Below are 24,272 nucleotides of genomic sequence, written 5' to 3' on the forward strand. Positions count from 1 at the left end.
CCAGGAGCAACGAACACGCTTTGCTCCCAGATCTTGGTTTTAAACACCCTTCTCTAAGAAAAGGGGCCAAGGCTCCTTGGATAAAGGGCTGATTCTGGGGCTGGTGCAGGGGAAAAACCAAGATAAGCTTGGAGCACCTTGTGGTGCCAGAAAGCGAGGAAGCACCCCAAAAAGCACAGGAACATGATGCAAAGGCCCAGGGGCCAACCTGAGGGAGTCCCCACCCACCAGAGTGAGAACAGTTGGAACCACCAAACAAATGACGATAGGCCTGGATTATAACCCCCCCAAAACCCCACAAAGATTCATGAATCCATACTGATACAAATAAAGGGCTGAATAAATAAATAAACGCAGAAGGGACAACTACCTTACAGAACAATTCCAGCTAATAAATGTAGAAGGAATGAGTGAAATGGAAATCACCACAGATGGATGCCAAAACTAGTGGATGAAGCTTGAAAAAAAACAAGTGATCTGCATAGTTTCAAAGTATCTCCCCCAAATAGATATTAGTTACTGTGGTGTATTTAACTCTGCCCACCAGGATGTGGAGCTTAATTTTTCTGCCCTTGAGTGAGGGCTGGCCATAAGCGACTGACTTCTAACAGTACGGAAAGGGACAGATAGTAATTTCACAGGAGAGACTGGCAGATGCCCCTTAACCAGATCAAGGTAACAACCCTAGTAATAAGTCAAGTTGGTATCAGGTCCACCCTACTATGAGGTAATGATGGGGGTGGGGCATGGTGGGGGTGGGTAGGGTGGGCTCCTCACCTCTGTGGTCTTCTTACCAAAACCTACAACCCCAGTCTAATCATGAAAAAACAAAACCAAGTTGGGGAGCATTCTTCAAAACGCCTAGCTAGTATATTTCAAAAAACATCAAGGTCATGAAAGATAAGACTAAGAAATTGTCACAGATGGAAGGAGGCAAAAAAGGAGACACAACCACTAAATGCAAGGTAGGGTCCTGGATGGATTCCAGAACAGAAACGGGGAAATCCAAATGAAGCCTAGTAACAGGAAGTACTGCACTAATGTTAATGTCTTTGTTTTGATCACGCACGGTGGTCACATAAGATGTTAACACTAGGGGCAGCTGGATGTGGGGTAGAGAGGAACTCTCTGTATGATCTTTGCAACTCTTCTGTGTTTCTAAAGTTATTTCAGAATTAAAAGTTAAAAAAAAATTCGTGACGATGAGCCAGTCCTTCCTGGTTGGGTTACTCAAGACACCTTTATGCACACTTGGAGCAACTTGGGTTTGCAAAGCTACCTCTTTCTTTGACTGTGAACGTTATGGAACCTAAAGACATATCAAGTCCTTCCAATAAAATCTTGTGTCCAAACTGAGATGTGCAGTAAGTGTAAAGCCAAATTTCAAAGACTTAGTATTTTTTAAAAGGAATATAAAACAGCTTGCTAATATTAAAATACTGACTACACATGTTGAAATGCTAATATTTTGGATATATTGGGTTAAATAAGTTACAGTACTAAAATTAATTTCACCTGTTTCTTGTAACCTTTTTTAATGTGGCCACTAAAAAGTTTCGAGTTACATACGTGGCTTACATATTTCTACTGGACAGCCAGGGCACAAGATATAATTCACTTGTTGGAACAAGAAGGGCTTCAAGGACCTCAGGACACTTCTGGGACAACGAACAGATATCAAGGGAGCATTTCAGCAAGACTCTGTTCATTCAGTTGGTCCTAGGATACTTTACTCATCCTGGACACGCTGTCTTGTCCAGGCATGCTCTCTCAGGCCACAACCAACACCCCAGATCACTTTCCAAAGGAACAACTTAGCCACAGCTCGTAGGGTTTTCTGGGTCACATGTGATCAGAGGGTGACCATCTGGATCCCCCTGGACGAGTTCAAGCTCGCAACCCAGAGAAGTTCACATCACACATTCATTCTGCCCAGCAAATTCTGTCAGCATCTAAAAGCGGGCACCTATCCAGGATTCCCAAAGAACTCTTACAACTCAACAACCAAAAAAACTACCCAATTCGAAACTGGGCAAAGGACATGAACAGACATGTCTTCAAAGACGATATACAAATGGCCAAAAAGCACATGAAAAGATGCTCGGCATCGTTAGGTACTAGGGAAATGCAAATCAAAACCACAATGAGATGCACTTCACACCCACTAGAGATTGTGTGAGGGTTATAGGAGCTATTTGTAAAATGCCTAACACAGCCCCTGGCCTATTATCATTCAATACTTTGCTCCCAAGTATAAAATTATCTGAGGTGTAACAATATTATAAGTAATATTGCTCAATAATTATTATATCTCCATAAGTGTAGAAGGAGCATATGAAAAACGCTCAACAAACTAGAAATAGAAGCCACAGATGAAAAGCCCACAGCAAACTTCACACTCAACAGTGAAAGACTGAAAGCTTTCCTCTAAGATCAGGAACAAGGCAAGGATGCCCGCTTTCACCACTTTTATACAACACCTAGGAAGTAATAGCCAGAGCATTAGGCAAGAAAAAGAAAAAAAAAAAAGGAAGAAAAGAAGAGAGGCATACAAATTGGAAAGGAGGTAGTAAAATTACCTCTTATTGAAGATGGCATAATCTTACACATAGAAAATCCTAGATTACAAACACAGACACAAAACTGTTAGAACTAATAAATTAGCAAAGTTACAAGATACAATAACACACACAAAAAAATCAGCTGCAGTTCTATACACTAACAACGAACAGTGTGAAAAGGAAATTAAGAAAACAATTCCACCTACAACAGCATCAAAAAGAATAAAATACTTAGAGATTAACCAAGGAAGTAAAGATTTGTACAATGAAAACTATAAAACATTGCCGAAAGAAATTAGACATAAATGAAAAAATACTCCATGCTCATGAATTCAGAAGACTTCATATTGTTAAAATGTCAAACTCCCTAAAGTAATCTAGGGATTCAATGCAATCCTGATCAAAATACCATTGACAGGGCTTCCCTGGTGGCGCAGTGGTTGAGGGTCCGCCTGCCGGTGCTGGGGACACGGGTTTGTGCCCCTGTCTGGGGAGATCCCACATGCCGCGGAGCGGCTGGGCCCGTGAGCCATGGCCGCTGAGCCTGCGCGTCCAGAGCCTGTGCTCCGCAACAGGAGAGGCCACAACAGTGAGAGGCCCGCGTACCACGCAAAAAAAAAAAAAAAAAAAAATACCATTGACATTTTTTTTTTTTTGCAGAAATATAAAAATTTACCCTAAAATTCATATGGAACTTCAAGGGACCTCAAATAGCCAAAAAAATCTTTAAAAATAAGAATAAACTTGGAAAACTCACACTTCCTGACTTCAAAATTTACTACAAAATAGGGAGCCCAGAAATAAACCCACACATTTATGGTCAATTAATCTATGACAAAGGAGGCAAGCATATACAATGGAGAGAAGACAGTCTCTTCAATTAAGTGATGCTGGGAAAACTGGAGAGCTACATGTGAAAGAATGAAATTAGAACGTTCTGTAACACCACATACAAAAATAAACTCAAAATGGATTAAAGACCTAACTGTAAGACTGTAAACCATAAAACTCCTAGAGGAAAACAGGCTGAACACTCTTTAACATAAATTGTAGCAATATTTTTTTGATGTCTCCTGAAGCAAAGGAAATAATAGCAAAACTAAACAAATGGGACCTAATTAAACTTAAAAGCTATTGCACAACAAAGGAAGCCATCGACAAAGACAATCTACTGAATGGGAGAAGATATTTGCAAATGATATGACTGATAAGGGGTTAATAGCCAAAATACATAAATAGCTCATACCACTCAACATCAGAAAAACAAAAAACTCAATTAAAAAATGAGCAGAAGACCTGAGTGGACATTTTTCCAAAGGGGACATGCAGATGGCCAACAGGCACAGGAAAAGGTGCTCAACAACATTAATCATCAGAGAAACGCAAATTAAAACCACAATGAGATAGCACCTCACCCATCAGAATGGCTATCATCAAAAAGAACACAAATAACAAATGTTGGCAACAATGTGAAGAAAAGGGAACACTTGTGCACTGTTGGTGGGAATGTAACTTGGTACAGCTGCTGTGGAAAACAGAATGGAGGTTTCCTAAGAAACTAAAAATAGAACTTCCATATGACCCAGCAATTCCACTCCTGGGTATATATCTGAAAAAAAAATAAAAACACTAATTTGAAAAGATACGGCAGCAGTATTTACAACTGCCAAGATACGGAAGCAACCTAAGTGTCCATCAACAGATGAATGGATAAAGAAGATGTGGTATACACACACACACACACACACACACACCATGGAATACTACTTAACCATAAAAAAGAATAAAATTTTGCCATTTGCAACAACATGGATGGACTTGGAGGGTATTATGCTAAATGAAATAAGACAAACACTGTATGATACTACTCATATGTGGAATCTGAAAAATAAAACAAACTAGTGAATATAACAAAAAGGAAACAGACTCACAGATATAGAGAACAAACTAGTGGTTACCAGTAAGGACAGTGAAGAGGGGAGGGGCAAGATAGGGGTGGGGGTTAAGAGGTACAAAACAAGCTATGAAGATACATTATACAACACAGGAAAAATAGCCAATACTTTATAATAACTATAAATGGAGTGTAACCTTTAAAAATTGTGAATCATTATGTTGTACACTTGTAACTTATTTAATATTGTACATCAACTATACTTCAATTAAAAAAATTTTTTTTTAAACACTACAAAGCTATGGTAATTGAAACAGTGTGGTACTGGTCATAAAGACAGATATACGGACCAATGAAATAGACTAGAAAGCCCAGAAATAAACCCTCATATATGTGGTCAAATGATTTTCAACAGGGCATCAAGACCATTCAACAGGAAAATGACAGTCTTCTCAACAAATGGTGTTAGGAAAACTGGATATGCACGTCCAAAAGAATGAAGTTCAACCCTTACCTAACACTGTATCTGAAAATTCATTCAATATGGACCAAACACCTAAATGTAAGAGCCAAAGCTATAAAATTCTTAGAAGAAAACATAGGGCAAAAGCTTCACAATACTGGATTTGATAATGATTTCTTGGATATGACACCAAAGGTACAGGCAAGAAAAGGAGAAATAGACAAACTGGACTTCATGAAAATTAAAAACGTTTATTCATCAAAGTACATGACCAACAGAGTGAAAAGGCAACCTACAGAAAGGAAGAAAATACTTACAAATCATATATGTGATAATGGATTATTACCCAAAATATATAGAGAACTCATAAAACTCAACAACAAAACAAAACCAAACAACCCAATTCAAAAATAGGCAAAGGACTCAAATAGATATCTTTCCAAAGAAGATATACAAATGCCCAATAAGCACATGAAAAGATGCTCAACATCACTAATCATTAGAAGCAGCAAATCAAAACCACAATGAAGGAATTCCCGGGCGGTCCAGTGGTTAGGACACGCTGCATTCATGGCCGAGGGCCTGGGTTCAGTCCCTGGTCGGGGAACTAAGATCCCACGAGCCGTGCAGTGTGGCCAACAACAACCACAAGGAGATACCACCTCATACATTACTACTGATGCTATCCAAAAAAAAAAAAAAAAAAAGAGAGAGAGAGAGAGAAAGGAACAAGTGTTGACAAGGATGTGGAGAAACTGGAACCCTTCTGTACTGTTGGTGAGAATGTAAAATGGTACAGCTGCTGTGGAAAACAGCATGGTGGTTCCTCAAAATATTAAAATAGATTTACTATATCTATAATCCAGCAATTCTACTTCTGGGTATGTATCCAAAAGAACTGAAAGCCCACAACACTGTAAATCAACTATACTTCAATAAAAAAATTAAAAGAATTGAAAGCATGGTCTCAAAGAGATATTTGTATATTCATGTTCACAGCAGCATTATTCCCAGTAGCTAAAACACAGAAGCAACCCAAGTGTCCAAGATAGATGAATGGATAAGCAAAATGTGGTATATCCATACAATGGAATATCGTTCAGCCTTAAAAAGGAATGAAACAATGACACACACTACAATGTGGATGAACCTTGAAAACGTTGTGAATACAAAGGACAAATATTGTATGATTTCACTCACGTGAAGTACCCATAATAGGCAAATTCACAGAGACAGAAAGTAGAATAGAGGACTGAGGGTAGGAGGTTATTATTTAATCGGTACAGTTTTATTTGGGATGATCAAAAAGTTCTGGAAACAGATAGCAGTGATGGCTGCACAACACTGTGCATTTTCTTTTTTTTTTTTTTTTTTACTTTTTTGGTGAATTTTTTATTGTGATAAAATATATGTAACATGATACTTAACATTTTAACCATTTTCAAGTGTACAATTCAGTGGCATTAAGTATATTCACGATGTTGTGCAACCACTGTCACTATCCATTTCCAGAAATTTCTCATCGTCTAAAACGAAAACTGTGTACCCATTAAACATAACTCCCCCAGTCCCTGGTAACCACTATTCTACTTTCTGTCTCTGTGAATTTGCCTATTCTAGATACTTTATATAAGTGGAAGAACATAATATTTGGCCTTTTGTGTCTGGCTTATTTCACATCGTGTGTATTCTTAATCCCACTGAACTATACATCTAAAAATGGCTAAAACGATAAATATTATGTTACTGACACAGATACACCACAAGCCACACATGACAAAATCAAGCTGAGCTACATCAAAATCAAGAACTTCTGCTCTTTGCAGGACACTAAGAGACTGAGAGACTGAAAAGACAAGCCATAGATGAAGAAAATATCTGCAAAAGGAAGGTTTGATAAAGGACTGATATCCACAATATCACTATTATACAATCGATATATTATACACTCTATCACAGTTATACACTCAATAGTAACAAAATAGACAACCCAATTTTTAAAAATGGTCAGACACTTTGAACAGACACCTCATCAAAGAAGTTAAAGGCAAATAAGCTATGAAAATACGCTCAATGCCATAAATCATTAGGGAAAAGTCCAGAACCAGATGGTTTCACTGGTAAACGCTACCAAACATTCTAAGAATTAACAACAATTCTACTCAAACTTTTCCAAAAATAGAAGAGGAAGGAACACTGCCTAACACATTCTATGAAGTCATAATTATTACCCTGATACCACAGCCAGACAAAAATACAAGAAAACTACTGATCAATATTCCTTGTGAATATAAAATTCTCAAAAAAAATACTAGCAAACCGAATCCAAGAGCACATTAAAAAAGCTTATACACATAACCAAGTGGAAACTTATCCCAGGAATGCAGGAATGGTTCAAACATTGTTAATATACCACATTAATAAAATAAAGGAAAAAAACCCACATGATTATCTCAACAGAGGCAGAAAGAGTTTGAAAAAATGTTATGCCCTTTCATGAAAACACTCAGTAAACTAGGAATAAAAGGGGACTTCCTTAACCTGATAGAGGGCATTTATGAAAAAAACCACTGCTAACATCACACTCAGTGGTAAAAGACTGAACATTTTCCCTCAAAGATCGGGAACAAACTAAGAAAGACCACTTTCATCATTACTATTCAACACTGTATTGAAGTCCTAGCCAGATCAATGAGGCAAGAAAAAGAAAAAAGGCATCCAAACTGAGAAGAAAAAAGTAAAACTATCTCCATTTGCAGGTATCTTTTATGTAGAAAATCCCAAAGAAGCCACAAAAAATTACTAAAGATAATAAACAGATTCAGTAAAGTTGCAGGGTACAAGATCAACACACACAAAAATCAGTTATGTTTCTATATACCAGCAATGAACATTCCAAAAGGAAATTAAGGAAACAATTCCATTTACAATAGCATGCAACAGAGTAAAATATCTAGGAATAAATTTAACCAAGAAAGTAAAATACTTGTACACTGCAAAGTACAAAATGTTTCTGAAAGAAATTAAAGAAGACCTAATCAAACGGAAAGACATCTGTGTTCTTGATTGGAAGACTTCAATATTGTTATGACGGTAATGTCTCCAAAGTATTTACAGATTCAATGCAATCTGTATCAAAATTTCAGTGGCCTTTTTTGCAAAAATGGAAAAGCCAAGTGTCAAATTCATATGTAATCCCAAGAGGCCCACAAAAACCAAAATCATATTAAAAAAAACAAACAAAAACCCCCAAAGTTGGAGGACCCACATATCCTGATTTCAAAACTTTCTACAAAACTACAGTAATCAAAACAGTATGGTACTAGTATAAGGACAGACATAAAGACCAATGGAATAGAGAGTCCAGAAATAAAACCAACCATACATGGCCAGTTGATATTCAACAAGGATGCTAAAGCCATTCCACAGGGGAAAACAATCTCTTCAACAAATGGTGCGGGGACAACAGAACGATCACATGCAGAAGAATGAAGTTAGACCCTACCTCATCCCACACACAAAAATTAACTCAAAATGGGTCAACTATCTAAACATAAGAACTAAAACTAGTATAGGGAAACATAGGGGTAAATCTTCATGACCTCAGATTTGGCAATGGAGTCCGAGATTTGACACCAAAAGTGTAACAGAAGAAGAAAAGTAGATAACTTGAGCTTCATAAAAATTAAAAACTTCTGTGTATCAAAGAACATTATCAGAATGTGATAAAAACCCAAAGAATGGCAGAAAACATTTGCAGATCACACATGCAGTAAGAGTTTAATACCCAGAATAGATTCAAAACTCTTACAACAATTAAAAAAATAAATATTAAAAAAATGGGCGAAAGATGTATCCAGCCATTTCTCCAAAGATACATATATGGCCAACAGCAGGTGAGATGTTCAACACCACTGTCATTAAGGAAATGCAAATCAAAACCTCAACGTGATACCACTTCACACCCACTTCGATGGCTACCACAAAACAAAAACAGGAAATAACAAGCACTGTTGAGGATGGGGAGAAATAGGAACTCTCCTACATTGCTGGTGGGAATATGTAGAGAAGAGTTTGCCAGGTCCTCAAAAAAGTTAAACACAGAATTACCACATGACCCAGCAATTCCACTTCTAGGCATACGCTCCACAAAACTGGAGACTGGAACGCAAACATGTACACGTCCACGCACGTCCACAGCAGCATGAGTCACAGCAGCGAGCAGGCGGAAACAGCCCAGATGTCTACAAACAGATGAGTGGATAAACAAACTGTGGCAGAGTGGATCTTCAATATTCGTGCGTTCCCTGTTTCTGTATTCAGCTACTCACTAAAATTACCTATAAACCCAAAATCAGTCCTCGTGGCTTTCATGTCCACTTGCAGACAGGCACCGAGTGGTGAGAAAGCAGCTGGCTGCAGGCTCGTCCCGGCTGCTGTGAAACAAGCTGCACTCGGCCTTCCTGTGCAGTTCTCACACTGAACGAGTGGCCTTTTCACCACGTATGTAGTGCCATCTTTACCAAATTTTTATGCTTCTGCCATCTGAAATGGCCCCAAGCACAGTGCTGAAGTGCTGTCTAGGGTTCCCAAGCCCAGGAGGGCTGTGATGTGCCTTACAGAGAAAATATGTCTGCTGGACAAGCTTGGTTCAGGCATGAATGATGGTGCCTGGGCTGTGAGTTCAATGTTAATGAACCAACAGTGTACAGTAAACAAGGAGGTTTCAAACAGAAGCACTCAGGAAACAAGGTTATGTATCCACCAGTTGACAAAACTGTGACCAGAGGCTCACAGGAACTTAACCCTTTAGGCCCCCTGTAGCAACCGTTCAGTTTTCACTAACTCAGTGTTCCTGGTGACCTTACAGAGAGCATAGCTACTTCGAGTAACGAGAATCGACTGTATATACGTGTGTATCTCCATACCGTGGAATATTTCAATCAGCCATAAAAAGGGATGAAGTACTGGCACATGCTACAACTTGAATGAACCTTGAAAACACTATGCTAAGTGAAAGAAGCCACTCACAAAAAGACACATGTTGTATGATTCGTTTTGTATGAAATACCCAGAATAGGCAACCCATAGACGGAAAGCAGATTAGAGGCTCCCAGAAGATGAGGGTCGGGGGGACAGGGAGACGAAAAATTTGAAACTAGAGAGGCAGTGGCTGCATAACATTATGAATGCATTAAATGCCACTGAACTGTACACTGTAAAACGCTTAACTGCACGTTACGTGAATTTCACCTCAATAAAAATTTTATTTTACAATTGTGGCATCATAGAAAGATATCTGGCATTTGTCCTCAGTTCCCGGTCTTGGAATCTCCTGAGTGACGGGGTGACAGGAGCGTCTTTTGTTCTACCGAGGCGGCTCTTGGTGGGTCCCTAGATGGTTTCAGGATGGGACTGGTCCCCAGAAAGACCAAGTCTTGATTAGAAGCTCATCCCCCCTCCCGACCTCCAAGCCCCGGGGAGGGGGAGGGCTGGAGATTGAGTCAGTCAGCAGTGGCCAATGACTGACTCATGCCTACACAACGAAGCCTCCATAAAACCCCTCAACATGGGGTTCGGAGACCTCAGGGAGGGCAGGTGAGCGTGGAGGTGCCAGGAGGGCGGTGCATGGGCCCTCTGCCTCTCTCCCACCTGGCTGTTCCTGAATTACATCCCATACACTAAACCGGAAACAGGGAGTAAAATGCTGATCGGAGTTTGGTGAGCTGTCAGCAAATTCCAGAACCTGAGGGGGCTGTGGGAACCCCCGATGGATAGCTGATCCATCAGAAGTACAGGAGGCGCAGCGCAGACCTGTGGCTGTCGTCTGAACTGGGGACAGCCCTGTGGGGCTGACCCCTGACCTGCAGGTCTGCGCTAATTCAAGTGGCTAGTGTCAGAAGCGAACTGAACTGCTGGGCACTCCAGTGGTGCCTGGAGAATCGGAGCCGGGGGAGAGGTGCTGGGAAGGACACCGTGCATTTGGAGTCAGAAGCATGTGAGTAAAAACCGCTCAACGGACGTCCTCGGTGGCGCAGTGGCTACAGACTCCGTGCTCCCAATGCAGGGGGCCCGGTTTCCACCCCTGGTCAGGGAATTAGGTCCCACATGCCGCAACTAAGAGCCCATGTGCGGCAACTAAAGATCCCACATGCCACAACTAAGACCCAGCGCAGCCACATAAATAAATAAATATTTTTAAAGTATTAAAAAAAGAAGACACAGAGATTACTTTTATTAAGTCAGACAGACCCACCCCCCACACTGCTTCTTTTTTTCGCTTGGGGGAAAGGAGGGCTTTACCTGTAAAAGAACATCCTGCCAACAGGTCAAACGGAACGTGGCCTCAGATAAGTTTTAGCGCCAAACACCACATAACACAGAATTTCTCCAGCTAGTGCCACTGAGGCTAGAACGCCTCACGCTCACACGAGAAAACATCCCGCGTCTGAGAAAGTGTCCTTTCTGCTCTGGGTGCAGATCCCCCCACTGTCCGGAGAGGCCACATGTCATCCTGGGGCCTGAAGGCCTCAGAGGCCGCCTGCTCCACTCACCCCGCTCACCCAGGTGGACCCAGCAGTGACATCAATGACACACGTGGATGAAGCCCTTACTCTGTGCTGGGTACCGGGCCACACGCTAGCTTCCATCACTCCGAATCTTCCCAACAGCCTGAGAAGCAGACACAATTAGGAACCCATCTCGTGGACAGAGAAACTGGGGCCAAGAGAAGTGGGCTGTCCACAGTTGCCCCGCCTCTTCTTAGCAGGACAAAGACCAGCTCACCTTACTGACAGCTGGACAGTAAGGCAGGGCTGAAAGCCAACGGCAGCCCTTGCCTATGGCAGGGGGGAAAAGTCACCAGCAGACGCTCTCACGATGTCCCTGGTTCACATGCATCCCACGCCTACAGAAGCTGCTTTTGCCATGAACCGGCACTCACTTTTCCACACACGTCCCTCAACAGGGACCCACATTTAGACAACAGCTGTACCACACGATACATAAAACAATACTGTCCCTGTCACCCAGAAGCAAGTAAACAACAGAATTCATGAGGAGCTGTCATCCCGGGTCACGCCTGTCTCGGGTATTGAAGCAATGGGTGCGCATGTGCGAACACACGCTCTGCTGGTCCAAACCCCAGCTCCGCCAATCATGGTGCAGCCCTGCCCACACAACTGGGCATCTAGGCGCCCCTTCATCCAGACTGGGGAGATCACCATCCTCTGGGGCCTGTCCGGGTACTAAGTAATAAGCACCGCTCAGCAGAGCGCCTGGCACAGCACACGCACCCCACAGGACCTGTGACAGGACCTGCAGCCCTTCCTGCGATGGGCCTGGCAGCGCAGGGCTGCCCGCTACAGCCCTGAGGGCAACGCCCCCACCAGGAACAGAGGATTCTAGTAACAGGATGCAGGGCACAGGAGAGCACCCAGCACTTATCCTGAGAAAGGGCTCACGGGGCCACGCCGGACCCAGCACCCAACCCTGCAGATACCAAGGCACCCACAGCTCAGCGCTCCCTCCCAATGGACTCGCTCTGTCTCCCCAACCACCCAGAGGGGCTACAATCAGCATCCCGTTTGCACAGCTTCCCCACGGGGGGCCCCAGGACTCACCCCAGCACTGGCACCCCGCCCCACGTGGACGCCCCCTTCTCCACACTCCCGGGGCAGCAGGAGGCCTCCCTGAGCATGGTCCCTAAGCTGCAGGGCGCCAGCCCCCTCAGGGTGCAGTATCCATCCCCCACCCGTGCGGACAGGCTGGGCTCTCCTCTCAACAGTGGCCAGTCACCGGGACTCTCAGGCCTCGATGCCCAGAGAGCCTCGCGATGACCCACAGGCCCCGCCGCCAAATCCCGCTGAGCCGCACCCGCTCAGACGTCCCTTGGTGCTCAGGGGGCCACGGGTGCCCACCTGAGCTCCACCCCAGAGGCCTCTGACGCCACGGGCTCTCAGAACAAGGGGCTCGTTAAGTAAGTGGTGGCACCCTCGGGCCCCCCAGGGGGATGTCCTTCCTGAAAGATGGCAGAGCCGCCCACAGCCAGTCTAGCTGGACTTGTGGAGGAGCAGCAGCCAGCCGGCCACCTTGGAGCCAGCGAAGGGCACTGCTGGCCGCTTGGTGGCACCTGTGAGGATCAGCAGAGGCACGCTGCCAGGGAGGCAACTGTTAAATGTTGGTTACTGGGCTTTAAAAAAAAAAAAAAGCTATGGCCTGAATGTGTCCCCCCCCCAATTCCTATGCTGACTCCCACCCCCCACGTGATGGTGCTGGGAGGGGCTTAAGTCACGAGAATGGAGCCCTTGGGAATGGGATTAACACTTCCAGAAAGAGCCCCTAGGCCCCTCGCCGCTTCCACCCTGTGAAGGCACAGCGAGAAGCCTGTGACCCAGAGGCTGGAGGACAGTCCTCAGCCGACCACGGCGGCACCCGATCCCAGACTTCCAGCCGTCAGGACGCTGAGCAAACCATTTCTGTTGTTCATGAGCCGTCCAGTCTATAGTGTTTTGTTACAGCAGCCTGAACGGTCTATGACTATTTCTACTTTTTTCATTGTAAATGTTTAGAAAATACATATGGAGAGAAATAATACAAAAGCCCGCTGTGGCCCTGCCGCCCAGATTACCTTTGTTAACATCTCTCACGCATATAATTCCTTTTTTCTATAAATGACACACATATAACTTGCTTCCCTCATTCAACAGCATTAAAAGCTCTTTCCCCCAAGGTCATCAAAGATTCTGTTCAGAAGATGCATAAGTGCATCCAACCAACAGCCCACTGTCAGACGTCTAATAACTTCCAGTTCTTTGCCCCTCCTCCCGCGAGGTGACAACCCCTCTAGGACAGGTCATAGACTCCGGCCCCACCCCAGCACGTGGCGGCTGAGCCGGGGACGCTGCCACTTCCAGGATGACTTATGGCGACATGCCCCGGTACTCCCCCACCTGCTGCCGCAACGTGCCCGGCTCCCCAGCCCTGCCACCACGGGAGGGATGCGCGTGATGCTCCGCCCGCGGGCGCCCAACATGCAGTCTCTGCTACACATGCCAACATCCACCCTGTCACCCGGCGCTGCCGGTCCCACTGGCCCTTGTGTGAGCTGTGCGTCCTCCTTGCCGCTACCCGGGCTCCTACCTTGTTCTTGAAGTACACCTCGATGGGCATGATGAAGCCTGCGTAACCCGACTCCTCCACTTTGTAGGGGGGCTCCTTGCACACTGAAAAGAAAGGGAAAACCGCTGTCAGCGCTAGGAGGCCAGCTCCCCCAGCGTGGGAAACCCCAGGCCCCGTTCCATGTCGAAGGGGTCAAGAGGAAGAGAAGCAGCGGAGCAGGAGAAAGGTGGCCCCATGGCGCCAGGGTGGGAGAGTGCTGGGGAAGGGTCACGAGACCACCTACGGCAGCGCAGCCAGCACCGGCCACAGGCCACACAGGTTCAACTGACTGAGGGCAGCACAGCAGTGCGGCTCAGCGAGGTGCCAGGCCAGGGGGCCCCTGGTCTCCCAGCAGGGCAGGCACTCTGCTGTGCCCTCCTCCTGCCATCGCCCACTCAAACATGGACACTGAGGCCCCGCTTGGGGCCAGGGACACGGACGCCAGGAGATGGAGATGGACATGGCCCGGTCCCAGCGGGGGCTCGCCTGGGTTCCACCTCAGCACCTAAGCAAAGCATTCCCAGGTGAAGAGTGATGAGAGAGGGAGGGAGGGAGGGAGGGGGAGAAAGAAACTAAGAAGAACAGTAAAATAGAGGTAAAACAATCTCCCGCAGTCTCACCCTCCAGGATGAACTGTCAATGTTTTGACAGGTATGCTGTCATTATGCAATGACAGCATTGAGAACAATATTGTTCTCCCGCATGTAAGAAAAAAAAATCAGAACTGTACAGATCAAATCCCCCTTGTCCTCCGCCCCTCCCTCTCCTGAGGCAACCAGACCGGGAGATAGGAAAAAATAGGAAAAAACCTTTACACACGTATGTCTGTACTGTAATTCTTAAGGGGGCCAGAAATTGTCAGAAAACAGTGCATTGGAACATAATGAAACATGACTTTTTAGGGCTTCCCTGGTGGCGCAGTGGTTGAGAGTCTGCCTGCCAATGCAGGGGACACGAGTTCAAGCCCTGGTCTGGGAAGATCCCACATGCAGCGTAGCAACTAGGCCCGTGAGCCACAACTACTGAGCCTGCGTGTCTGGAGCTTGTGCTCCGCAACAAGAGAGGCCGCAACAGTGAGAGGCCCGCGCACCGCGATGAAGAGTGGCCCCCGCCTGGCACAACTAGAGAAAGCCCTCGCACAGAAACGAAGACCTAACACGGCCAAAAATAAATAAATAAATTTTAAAAAAGAAACATGACTTTTAAAAAATTAAAACCTCGTAAGATTTTTCTTAAAAAAAATCATTTAAAATATCATATACCTCAAATATCTCACGTGTCTCATCTATCTGCGCAAACAAAACTGGTGAGGGGGTGGGTTTAGAGTAACTGGGGACCCTCAAGGCCAGGGCTGGCTGGACAGCCTTGCACAGGACCCCGCTCTGCAAACCACAGGGGCGGGGCTCCAGGGAGCTGCGCGGACTGGCAGGTAAGCCGGCCCCAGGGGCTCCCCCTGCCCCTGCGCCAGCCACTGCCCTCCAAGCCCAGCTCCCGCTCCCCCCACGCCCCCCAGGAGGGCTCAGCCTGCGCTTCAGGCTCCAGCCCCCACAGCCCGGGGCTTGAGGCGTGCAGCTGGACGGATTTCCCTGCCAGGGGCGAGGGGGGCCGTCCCGACCGGGCCGTAGGACGCACCACCCCCGCAGCATAGCCTCCCGTGGAGGCAGCAGTAGCCCGGCTGCCTCGGCTGAGCACCCTGAGCACTGTCACCTGACCTCGGGGCCTGCACAGAATCATTACTGCTACCAAACGCTGCACTCGCTCATTCGTGCATTCACTCCACCACTATCCACGCCAGACAGTGTCAGGTGCCCGGCTGACGCCAGAGGCCAAGGGGACACTTCTGGTCCCCAGGAGTAAGCTCAGTCACCTTCAGTCTGACGGTCAGCCCACCTGGAAGTAAGGAGTGCCCCTGCCTGCAGGCTGGGTCAATGGGCGGTGGCCCAGGCAGCCCGGGGACACTGTGGGGTCGACCTCGGCCCCAAATCCCTATTTGAGCCAGCTCCTACTCTGCTGCTCCTCGGAGAGCCTCCTGGCGGTGCTGGCTGGGCATGCCGGAAGCAGCCCGCCCCAAGATACCTCCTCGTTCCCTCTGAAGCCCGCGGCTCCCGGCATCGTGCAGGTCAGGGCCCCAGCTGTCCACCGCTCCCCCGAGGACGCCTCAGCCCCTCCTGCCCCTACGGCTCGCCCGCCACCAAGCGCTGTGAAGGCCACCTCCAAACATCTCTGGGCTGCACCCCGCTGCCTGGCGCCCTGAGCCTCCGCTCCAGCCCCTCACCAGCCGGCCTGCCTCAGGCTTGCTCCCAGGCCTCTTCTGCAGAGGCCGCGGGAAGGACCCCTCTGAATCACAGATCTGTGTCCCCTGATGGCTCCTCACTGCCCTCAGGACCAACTTCCAGCTGCTCCAGGGGGCCTGCACGGGGCTCCATGCCCTCCAGGCACATCTCTCACCAGCCCTGCCACGCTGCCCCTCTCAGATCACAGACCACTTCCCCCGGGACCCCTTCACTGAGCAGCAGCCCCCGTCCCCCATCAAGTTCCAGGCTGCGGTTCCCTCCTCCGGCCCCGAGCGTCCTGTATCACTGGGTCTCAGCACTCCTTGTGCTTACTGTCTCCACCTTCCTCAATCCTACACGAGCTCCGGTTCATGCAGTGTGACACCCCCAGAGCCAGCACCATGGCCAGGCCTTTTGGAAACATTCACTACGTATCTGTCAAATACTGCTGAGCGGGCCACATGTCACACCTCTGTCAGGTCATCTACTGAAGTGAGAGGCCTGTCCAGGGACAGGAAGAAATGTGGGCAGGGAGGCCAGGTCACGGCCCACCTCTCCCCGAGTCTCTCGATCCCGTTTGAGCAGAGTGAGGGGGGGTTTCTCCACCTGCATGAACCCTGCCCACCTAGTGCCCAAGCCCCCCCACTGTGAGCGTCCTGCAGTCTGCCTCATGTGCCCCGGCCTCGCACAGGGCCGGGCACCTGCTTGCTTGCTGAATTAACCTGCATCCAGGAAGGAAAGAGGAAGCAGAGAGGAAGGGTGGCCTGTTCTTGCTGCACAATCCCCCAGCAGAGGAGGGAGGGACCGGGGACCTGCCTGCACCCTCCACCCCAATGTCCATCTCCCCCCACCCACTCCCAGTCTGAATCCCCTCAGCCATGAAGGCCCGAGTCAGGGCCCCCTCCCGCAGGGACAGCCCTGGCTTCCCTCGGCCTCTGACCCCCAGGTCACTTACTTCCACTCATGTCACCTCTGATCTTCATCTCTCTACCAGACGACAAACCCCTTCAGGGAAGGGACCCTGCTTTGCATTTCTCAATCTCTCTCTAAAGGCCTCTCGGAGGACGGGCACTCCCAGGCTGAAAACCACCTTATCCGTTCAGAGACGGGGCACAGGGGCCAGAGTACAGGCTTCCAGACGTGGGAGACCGAGCAGACGCCACCGGCCTGCCTGCCGTCCCACCTGAGGGCCCATGGCAAGCAAAGTGAGGCCAGGAGGAAACCAAATAATGCCAGGAGAGTAACGGGGAGGGAGGCGATGTGAGCAGTCAAGAACTTTCTGGAAGGCAGAAAGTGGGTGAGAGCATGCCGGGCAAGCAAACAGGAAGAGGAAGCTGCAGCCGGGGACATGGCACAGGCGCTGCAGGGGGGGCCTGAGCCCCGGGAGGCCTGGGCTGGGGCATCCGCAGGTGCAGTGGGGGGCAGGGGTGGGGAGCGGGTGGCTAGGGGTTTTTCTTGGGGTGATGAAAACGTTCTGGAATGAGAGAGGTGATGGCTGAGCCACTGTATGAACACAATAGACATGAGGATCGTACACATTAAGGGTGAATTTTATCATGTGTGACTCATACCTCAGTAAAGCAGTTATTAAAAAAAAAAAAGCCAAACAGAGCGGCTGTGACTGGAACAACAGCCCTGGGTATCCCTCCTGCGACCTTCCCCCACCCCACCCCCTGAGTCAGGCCCTTCTCAGTCAGGAAATTGGGGGACCCACGTCCCTAACCAGAAACCGCTGGTAAAGCGAACCCATCCTGCCCTGAACAGAGCACTCCGTAAGAGTTCCCACTTGGAGGAAAGAGGCCAAAGAAACAGGAATACTTTGGGGACCACAAGAGAACTTGGGAAAAGGAAAACAAAAACAAAAACAAAAACCTAGAGTCAATGCCCTCAGATGCAAGACTTGCTCAACAAATGAAAACAAAATACTTTTAAAAAGGAAAATTAGAGAGTAAGAAAGGGCTCTTAGACCTTAGTACAAATATAGTACGTACAATTTTTTAATTCAACAGAAAGACCAGAAAATAAAGTCAATGGAACCTCCCAGAATGTAGAGCAAAAAGACTTTTTTTTTAAAGGGTGAGAGGTGCAAAAACAACTCAGAAGATTAAACAAATGTCAACAGCAGCTAATATTCATAAAGCACCTACTGTATGCCAGGCAGTATTCTCAGCACTTTATACATTTAACTCATTTAATCCTCCCAACAACATTGTGAGGCAGATGCAGTTGTTCCCATTTTACAGATGAAAAGACTTAAACATAGAGAAGTTATGTAATAAGCATCCTAGAATGCGAAAAAAGAAATTAAATAGGTGGAAAGAAATTGTCAAAGAAATAGAAGCTAAAATGAAGGACACCAGGACTTCCATGGTGGCCCAGTGGTTAAGACTCCACGCTCCTAACGCAGGGGGCCAAGTTCAATCCCTGGTCAGGGAACTAGATCCCACATGCCACAGCTAAAAGAGTCCACATGCGGCAACAAAGATCCCTCACACAGCAACGAAGATCCAGCATGCCGCAACTAAGACCCAGCACAGCCAAATAAATAAACAAATATTTTTAAAAATAATAATAATAAATAAAATAAAATGAAGGACACCACATGTCCAACATGATGAACAAACACACAACCAAAAAAGATCCCGGAAACAATGTCATAAAAACCATCTTAAGTCCTTCTAAAGACAAAACAAAAAACTAAAAAACAGGTCATCTGCAACAGAACAAGAACCCAATAGCATCAGACTTCTCAGAAGACAAAGAAGCGACACTTCCAAAGCTCTAAGTGACAGTAATTCTCCAACTAGAACGTTACACCCAACTAGACTACTATTCAAGTGTGGGAACAGAACAAGGGCACTTCAAATACACTAGGAGTCAAGGAGTTTATTCCCCACACACCTTTCTTTGGAAATTGCTTCAGTAATTAATCTCCTGGGAAACTTCTTGAGACATTATTCTAGTAAAACAGGAAAATAAACCAAAACATAAGGGTATTAGGTAAATCCCCCCAGGAGAAAAGTAAAGCAAAGTCCCAGCGTGATGGCTAAAGAGGAGCCAGTTCTGATTAGAGGAGGAAGAGACCAGAATGAAATATCTCGAAGGGGAAAAAACTCCACTGAATAAATGAAATGCTGGGGAGGATGGAAAAAAGGCAAAGCACCTTTGATGAAAAAGACACAATGCAAGGATGGGAAGAGAAGCAAAGGGTCAAATATGAAGCGCAGCAAACGGGGCCAAATTTTAACCAAGGATGATAAAAAGAGCCCATCTGACCTTGACATGAGCTTGAGCGTTCTCCTTGGAGTGGCCCAGAGTTCAGAGAGGATCCCGACCAGCCCGACAATGGAGAGAGTCGCTACGGTCAGTGCCCTTTGCCAGCTACCAACTTCTAGACTTAATCTCTAATCCTGGAGTGGAGCAACCTTAATGAAGTCAAGTGTAGCTCTCAGACGGAGGGGTGTAAGGTTCAAGGAAGACGGGGTGCTCCTGCCCTTCTCTTCCTAAATGGAAAGTCAGGAGACCTTGGCCAAAGTTGACAGCATTGAAGAATGCATTCGTTCTCTCGACGAATACTTAGTAAGCACCTAAGTATTACTTAGGATACAGCAGCAAACTACATGGCCAGACACAAACCCCTCACTTGTCGGGGATGAAAGAGGGAGAAGCTTAGGAGAAAGTCTAACCCTTCACGCTAGTAAGTTAATAAACAAATGTGAAAAATCTAGAGATAAGAAGCAAATTTGCTTCTACTGCTTTAAGGTGTTAAGAAAGGACACGACCCAGAAAGGCCTAGAAATGTTGCCCCTGGGGTGATACCACCGCTGATGAGTTGGGAGGTGGGAACATCCCACCTGGCACATCTCTGCTGGGTCTGTTACGGGTGCATATTGTGGTGTAAAAGATACTTTTTAAGCACATAAAGTATAATTTCAGAGGCTGGAGCCCTATAAGAAATTCACTGGCTGCTTCACCTGATCTGTTTTTCACTGACCACTAAGCAAACGGCGAGTGAGCATTTACCATTCGATACCCGTGACGCAGGTGCCCTCTGTGTACAGGCCGCACCGACTTTGCAAACACGCACGATTCACCTACTGAAACTCTGCCTGCAAAACGACACTTCAAAAGAGTGCGCTTCACTCAAAATCCATGTTTCAGACATCGGGAGCTCAGAGAATGTGCCGCTTCCTCGTGACCACAAACAGGTGACTGGGCCTCTCGGGACCTCAGTTTCCACATCTAGATATGGGAGGGGATCCTGGGGGGCTCCCTGCATCGCACAGCACAGAGCGAGGGCAGGACAAACGTAGGCCGCTCTCGCTCTGAGTGTTACTTCTAGCGGCTGCTTGGTTAAGGACCGGAGGGGAGGAAGATGAAACCAGCAGCTGAAAGGTGGGTAGGAGTCACCATCTGAGGCCCCTCCCGGAGAGAAAGGGAGGGACGGGAGAGGGTGGTGGTTAAGGAACCACAGTGGCAGCTGTCTGGGAAAGCAGGCACCTGGGCCAGGAGGGGGCAGCCCGGCTTCTGCTCTGCGTCCGGGCACAGCGACCACGGGCTCCCCCAGAATGAACAGGCGTGACCAAGCGCCAAGAAAAACGGGCATATCCAGCCCACAGAGCATAGACTCCTGCTTTAAAGCACAGGCAGCTTACCTGGCCCCCTGAGCTTGCTTCCCCATCTGTAAAAGAGGGTCGCGGGGTGAACGAAAAGAGCTTGTGAGCAGGACGTGCCTGATAAGTGGCATGTATTACTACTATTATTATTAGCAGGTGCTTTACAGATACCTGCTGTTGCCAGGAACAAGATGGGCTCTCTCCAAGAGGCTCAGAGACGGAAAAAGGAAAAAGGGAGAGAAGCTGAAGACTCAGGAAAGGAGAAACGAAGGAAAAGGAACAGCGGAAAGCTGATGGAAGAATCCAGAAGAAAAAGAATCTCGAGCTACTTCTGAACCAGGAGTTTCTACTCCTGTAACACACGTCACTTCCCCACTGGACAGTAAGACACTTGCCGGCCCAGGCCCAGGCCCCCAGCAGGTCCCGGAATGGGCTCCTGCTTCCACCCGAGGCTCCATGCTGTCACAGCATGACCCCCGGCCCCCTGACCCACCTACTGCGGGTAGAGGGGGCAGCAGCCCAGCAATGGCTCTCCCAGCCCTGAAGCCCTTTCCGAGCACAGAGTCCTTTGTTCCTTTATCAATGCATCCATTCGAGAACTATTTTCAAGACCCCTGTGACGGGCTGGGCTTCACATGGGGACCGAATGGTAAAAACAGGAGACAGGGCCCGGCCCCCACAGAGCTCCCAACATCGCCTCCAACTTCGCTCCAAATTCCCCAGGAAGTGGTCTCTGATCGCGCGCCCTGGGTGAGTTCCCGGCTCTCCACCCCGTCAGACAGCCGGGCCGCATGTCGCCCTGTACTTCGCAGATGGCCGGGCACTCTGAGGGGTGAAGCCAGGGAGGAGGCAGCGGCGAAACGCAAGCCTTTTCTGCTTTTGCCCCACATACCACGGGCTCTCTAAAGGGCATCTCTCCTCCAATGTGGGCCCAGTAAGCAGCTTCCTGCTTACTCACCAGGGGGTGTAAGTCGCCCTTCCCACCCTCAACCACAGGGCTACATTCTCTGGAAGCTTCTCAGAGCCTGAGTCTAAGTGATGACACAAGATGCTGTCACCACCTCCGCTGGGTTTTCCCTACAGCCAAGTCCGCGGCCAAGGGAGAAGCAGAAGGGATGGTGGAGGCCCTGTGTGGAGGGCGAGCTCTCACCTCGGGCTGCAAGGTACAGGCCACCTGCTCCCCAGGGAGAGGGCAGGCGGCCAGGGTGGGGACACTCACCACGCTTGGGCTTGGGGAAGCTGTCATGCAGCCGGAAGACCACCTTCTCCACGAAGTGCTGGATCTCACACTGCTCAGGGCCGCGGACAAACACCATCCAGTCATGCGTGAAGCCCTCCGTGGTGGGCTTCTTGCGTAGTTGGGCACGATGTCCCAGCTCTAACTTGACCTGGACAGTGCACTGCAGGGAGAGAGAGGCGGGCACAGGGTCAACGCAGAGCCCAGGGCAGGGTGCTGCAGGCCGTGCCCTCCCCCTGGCCCCCCCGCGGTCTACAGAGCTCGTAAGTGAAGGGAGTCTGCGAAGGGGCAGCGCGTTCACAGGAGCAGGAGCCTGCACGTGCTCAGGTGGGCGGGGCCCGGACGGCTGTGCATGCCTTCGCTCCCCAGGAGGCCAACAGGGCCCCCCCCCCCCGCGCCTCCTCCCCACCCTGCCCCAGGGCCTTGGCACCTGTGGTTCCCACTGCCTCGGATGCTCTCCCCCAGGCCTCCCCACGGCTGACTCCATCCTGTCACCGAGGTCTCGGCTTGACTGTCACCTCCTCAGAGAAGCCCTCCCTGACCACCCAACCTGAAAGCACCCACCACCACCCCATGGCTCTTTATGACACAGTCTTCTCAGCAGTCTCAATGATCAGACATCATCTTGCTAGCAGTCTGCCTGCTCTCCTCTTGCACTGGCTCACTGCAAATGGCTCCCTGCCCGGAGTAGCAACCCTCACCAAGATCTCCTGGAAAACAGCAGCGTGACCCATGGTGCCACTGCAGTCGCCCCTCAGTACCCATGCGGGATCGCTTCCCGGACCCGAGGATACCAAAATCCACGGATGTTCAAGTCCCTTAAGTAAAAAGGCTTATTAGCACTTACATGTAACCTACGGATATCCTCCTGCATACTTTAAATCATCTCTAGGTTACCTATAATACCTCGTACAACGTAAATGCTAGGTAAATAGTGTAACTACATGTAAGTACTATGTAAATAGTTGCTGGGGCACAGCAAATTCAAGGGTTGCTTACTGGCACTTTCGGGAATCGTTTTCCCGAATATTTTCGATCCACAACTGATTGAATGTGCGGATGCAGAACCCACGGATCCGGAGGGCAGACTGTACCTCGTTCTACGAATGAGGCAACCAAGGCTCCAAGAGTGAGCTGTTGAGTGGCACACACGAGGCGCCTGAGTTGTAGGGAGATTCAGGCCCAGGTGTGTGTGTGTCACCCAAAGGCCACTCCCTTGGCCAGTGTGCCATCCTGCCGTCCTTGATTAAAGCATTTTCATTCTCCACCATCCCACAGAGTGCCTCCTGGAAAACAGAGACCCCTGGGGTCACCTGAGTCACCTGCACAAACGCTGGCTTTGTTTTCAAAGCAGAACAGCAGTTCACAGTGAGAATGGGGGGCAAGTGTGAAGCCAGCTGGGGACAGGTGCAGGTGGGCCCGCGGCCTCGGGCTGCCCTCCTCACACACATGTTGGCCACTCACCTGAGACAGGAAGCAGCTCGTGCCGGCCCCCCGCCACACACACACACTAAGCAGGCAGCCCCAACCCTTCGTAGAACTTGCACCAGTGAGGCCAGCTGAAACCGCCGACAGGGACCCACTGTACACATCTGCTCTGGCCTGTTAAAACCCTCTCTGGACTTCACAGAGATACAGTCTGACACCTAGTATCAAAATCAAGAACGCTACAAAGAAAGCAGAGGCCAAGTGGACACTTGCTCCTAAGTACTGAGATAACGAGGGACAAGCGGGCCAGTGGCCTGGATCCCACGCATCCGGAAGGAAACTCCCCTGTCAGGCTCAACAGCCCAGGCCCAGACCAGAAACCTCCCTCTGCACTCTCTTTCTCACCACCGGACCCCAGGCACCCCTGGGGCCACAGTCCCTCCAGGACCTGCCTCTTCTCTGGGTTCCAAAACCCTGTTCAGACCCACCACCGGCGTACTCCCCACTCTTCCACCCCTCGTTGCTCGGTCACTGCCGGGAAAGCATGGCCCGCCGCTCTCGGTCAGAATCGAGTCCGCAGGCCTCAGCATACCTCCCATCTCACACCTGTGCTTCCTCAAGTCTGGGGTATTCCTCGTTTA

At 48.4% G+C, this 24,272-nt stretch overlaps 1 protein-coding gene across 1 annotated transcript in view; it reads right to left on the bottom strand.

Annotated features, from left to right (window-relative positions):
* MLLT1 (MLLT1 super elongation complex subunit) overlaps nt 1-22,350 on the bottom strand; it is a 52,613-nt gene extending 30,263 nt beyond the window's left edge. The window contains exons 1-2 of the mRNA XM_082836101.1: nt 22,186-22,350; nt 14,060-14,142 (exon numbers count right to left, since the gene is read on the bottom strand). Of these exons, the coding sequence (XP_082692227.1) occupies nt 14,060-14,142; nt 22,186-22,282 (180 nt within the window). The 5' untranslated portion in view covers nt 22,283-22,350. The remainder of the gene's footprint in view (nt 1-14,059; nt 14,143-22,185) is intronic.
* Nucleotides 22,351-24,272: the final 1,922 nt, after the last annotated feature.

The sequence above is a fragment of the Leucopleurus acutus genome (assembly GCF_964270905.1).
Source record: "Leucopleurus acutus genome assembly, chromosome: 3".
Lineage (NCBI taxonomy): Eukaryota > Metazoa > Chordata > Mammalia > Artiodactyla > Delphinidae > Leucopleurus > Leucopleurus acutus.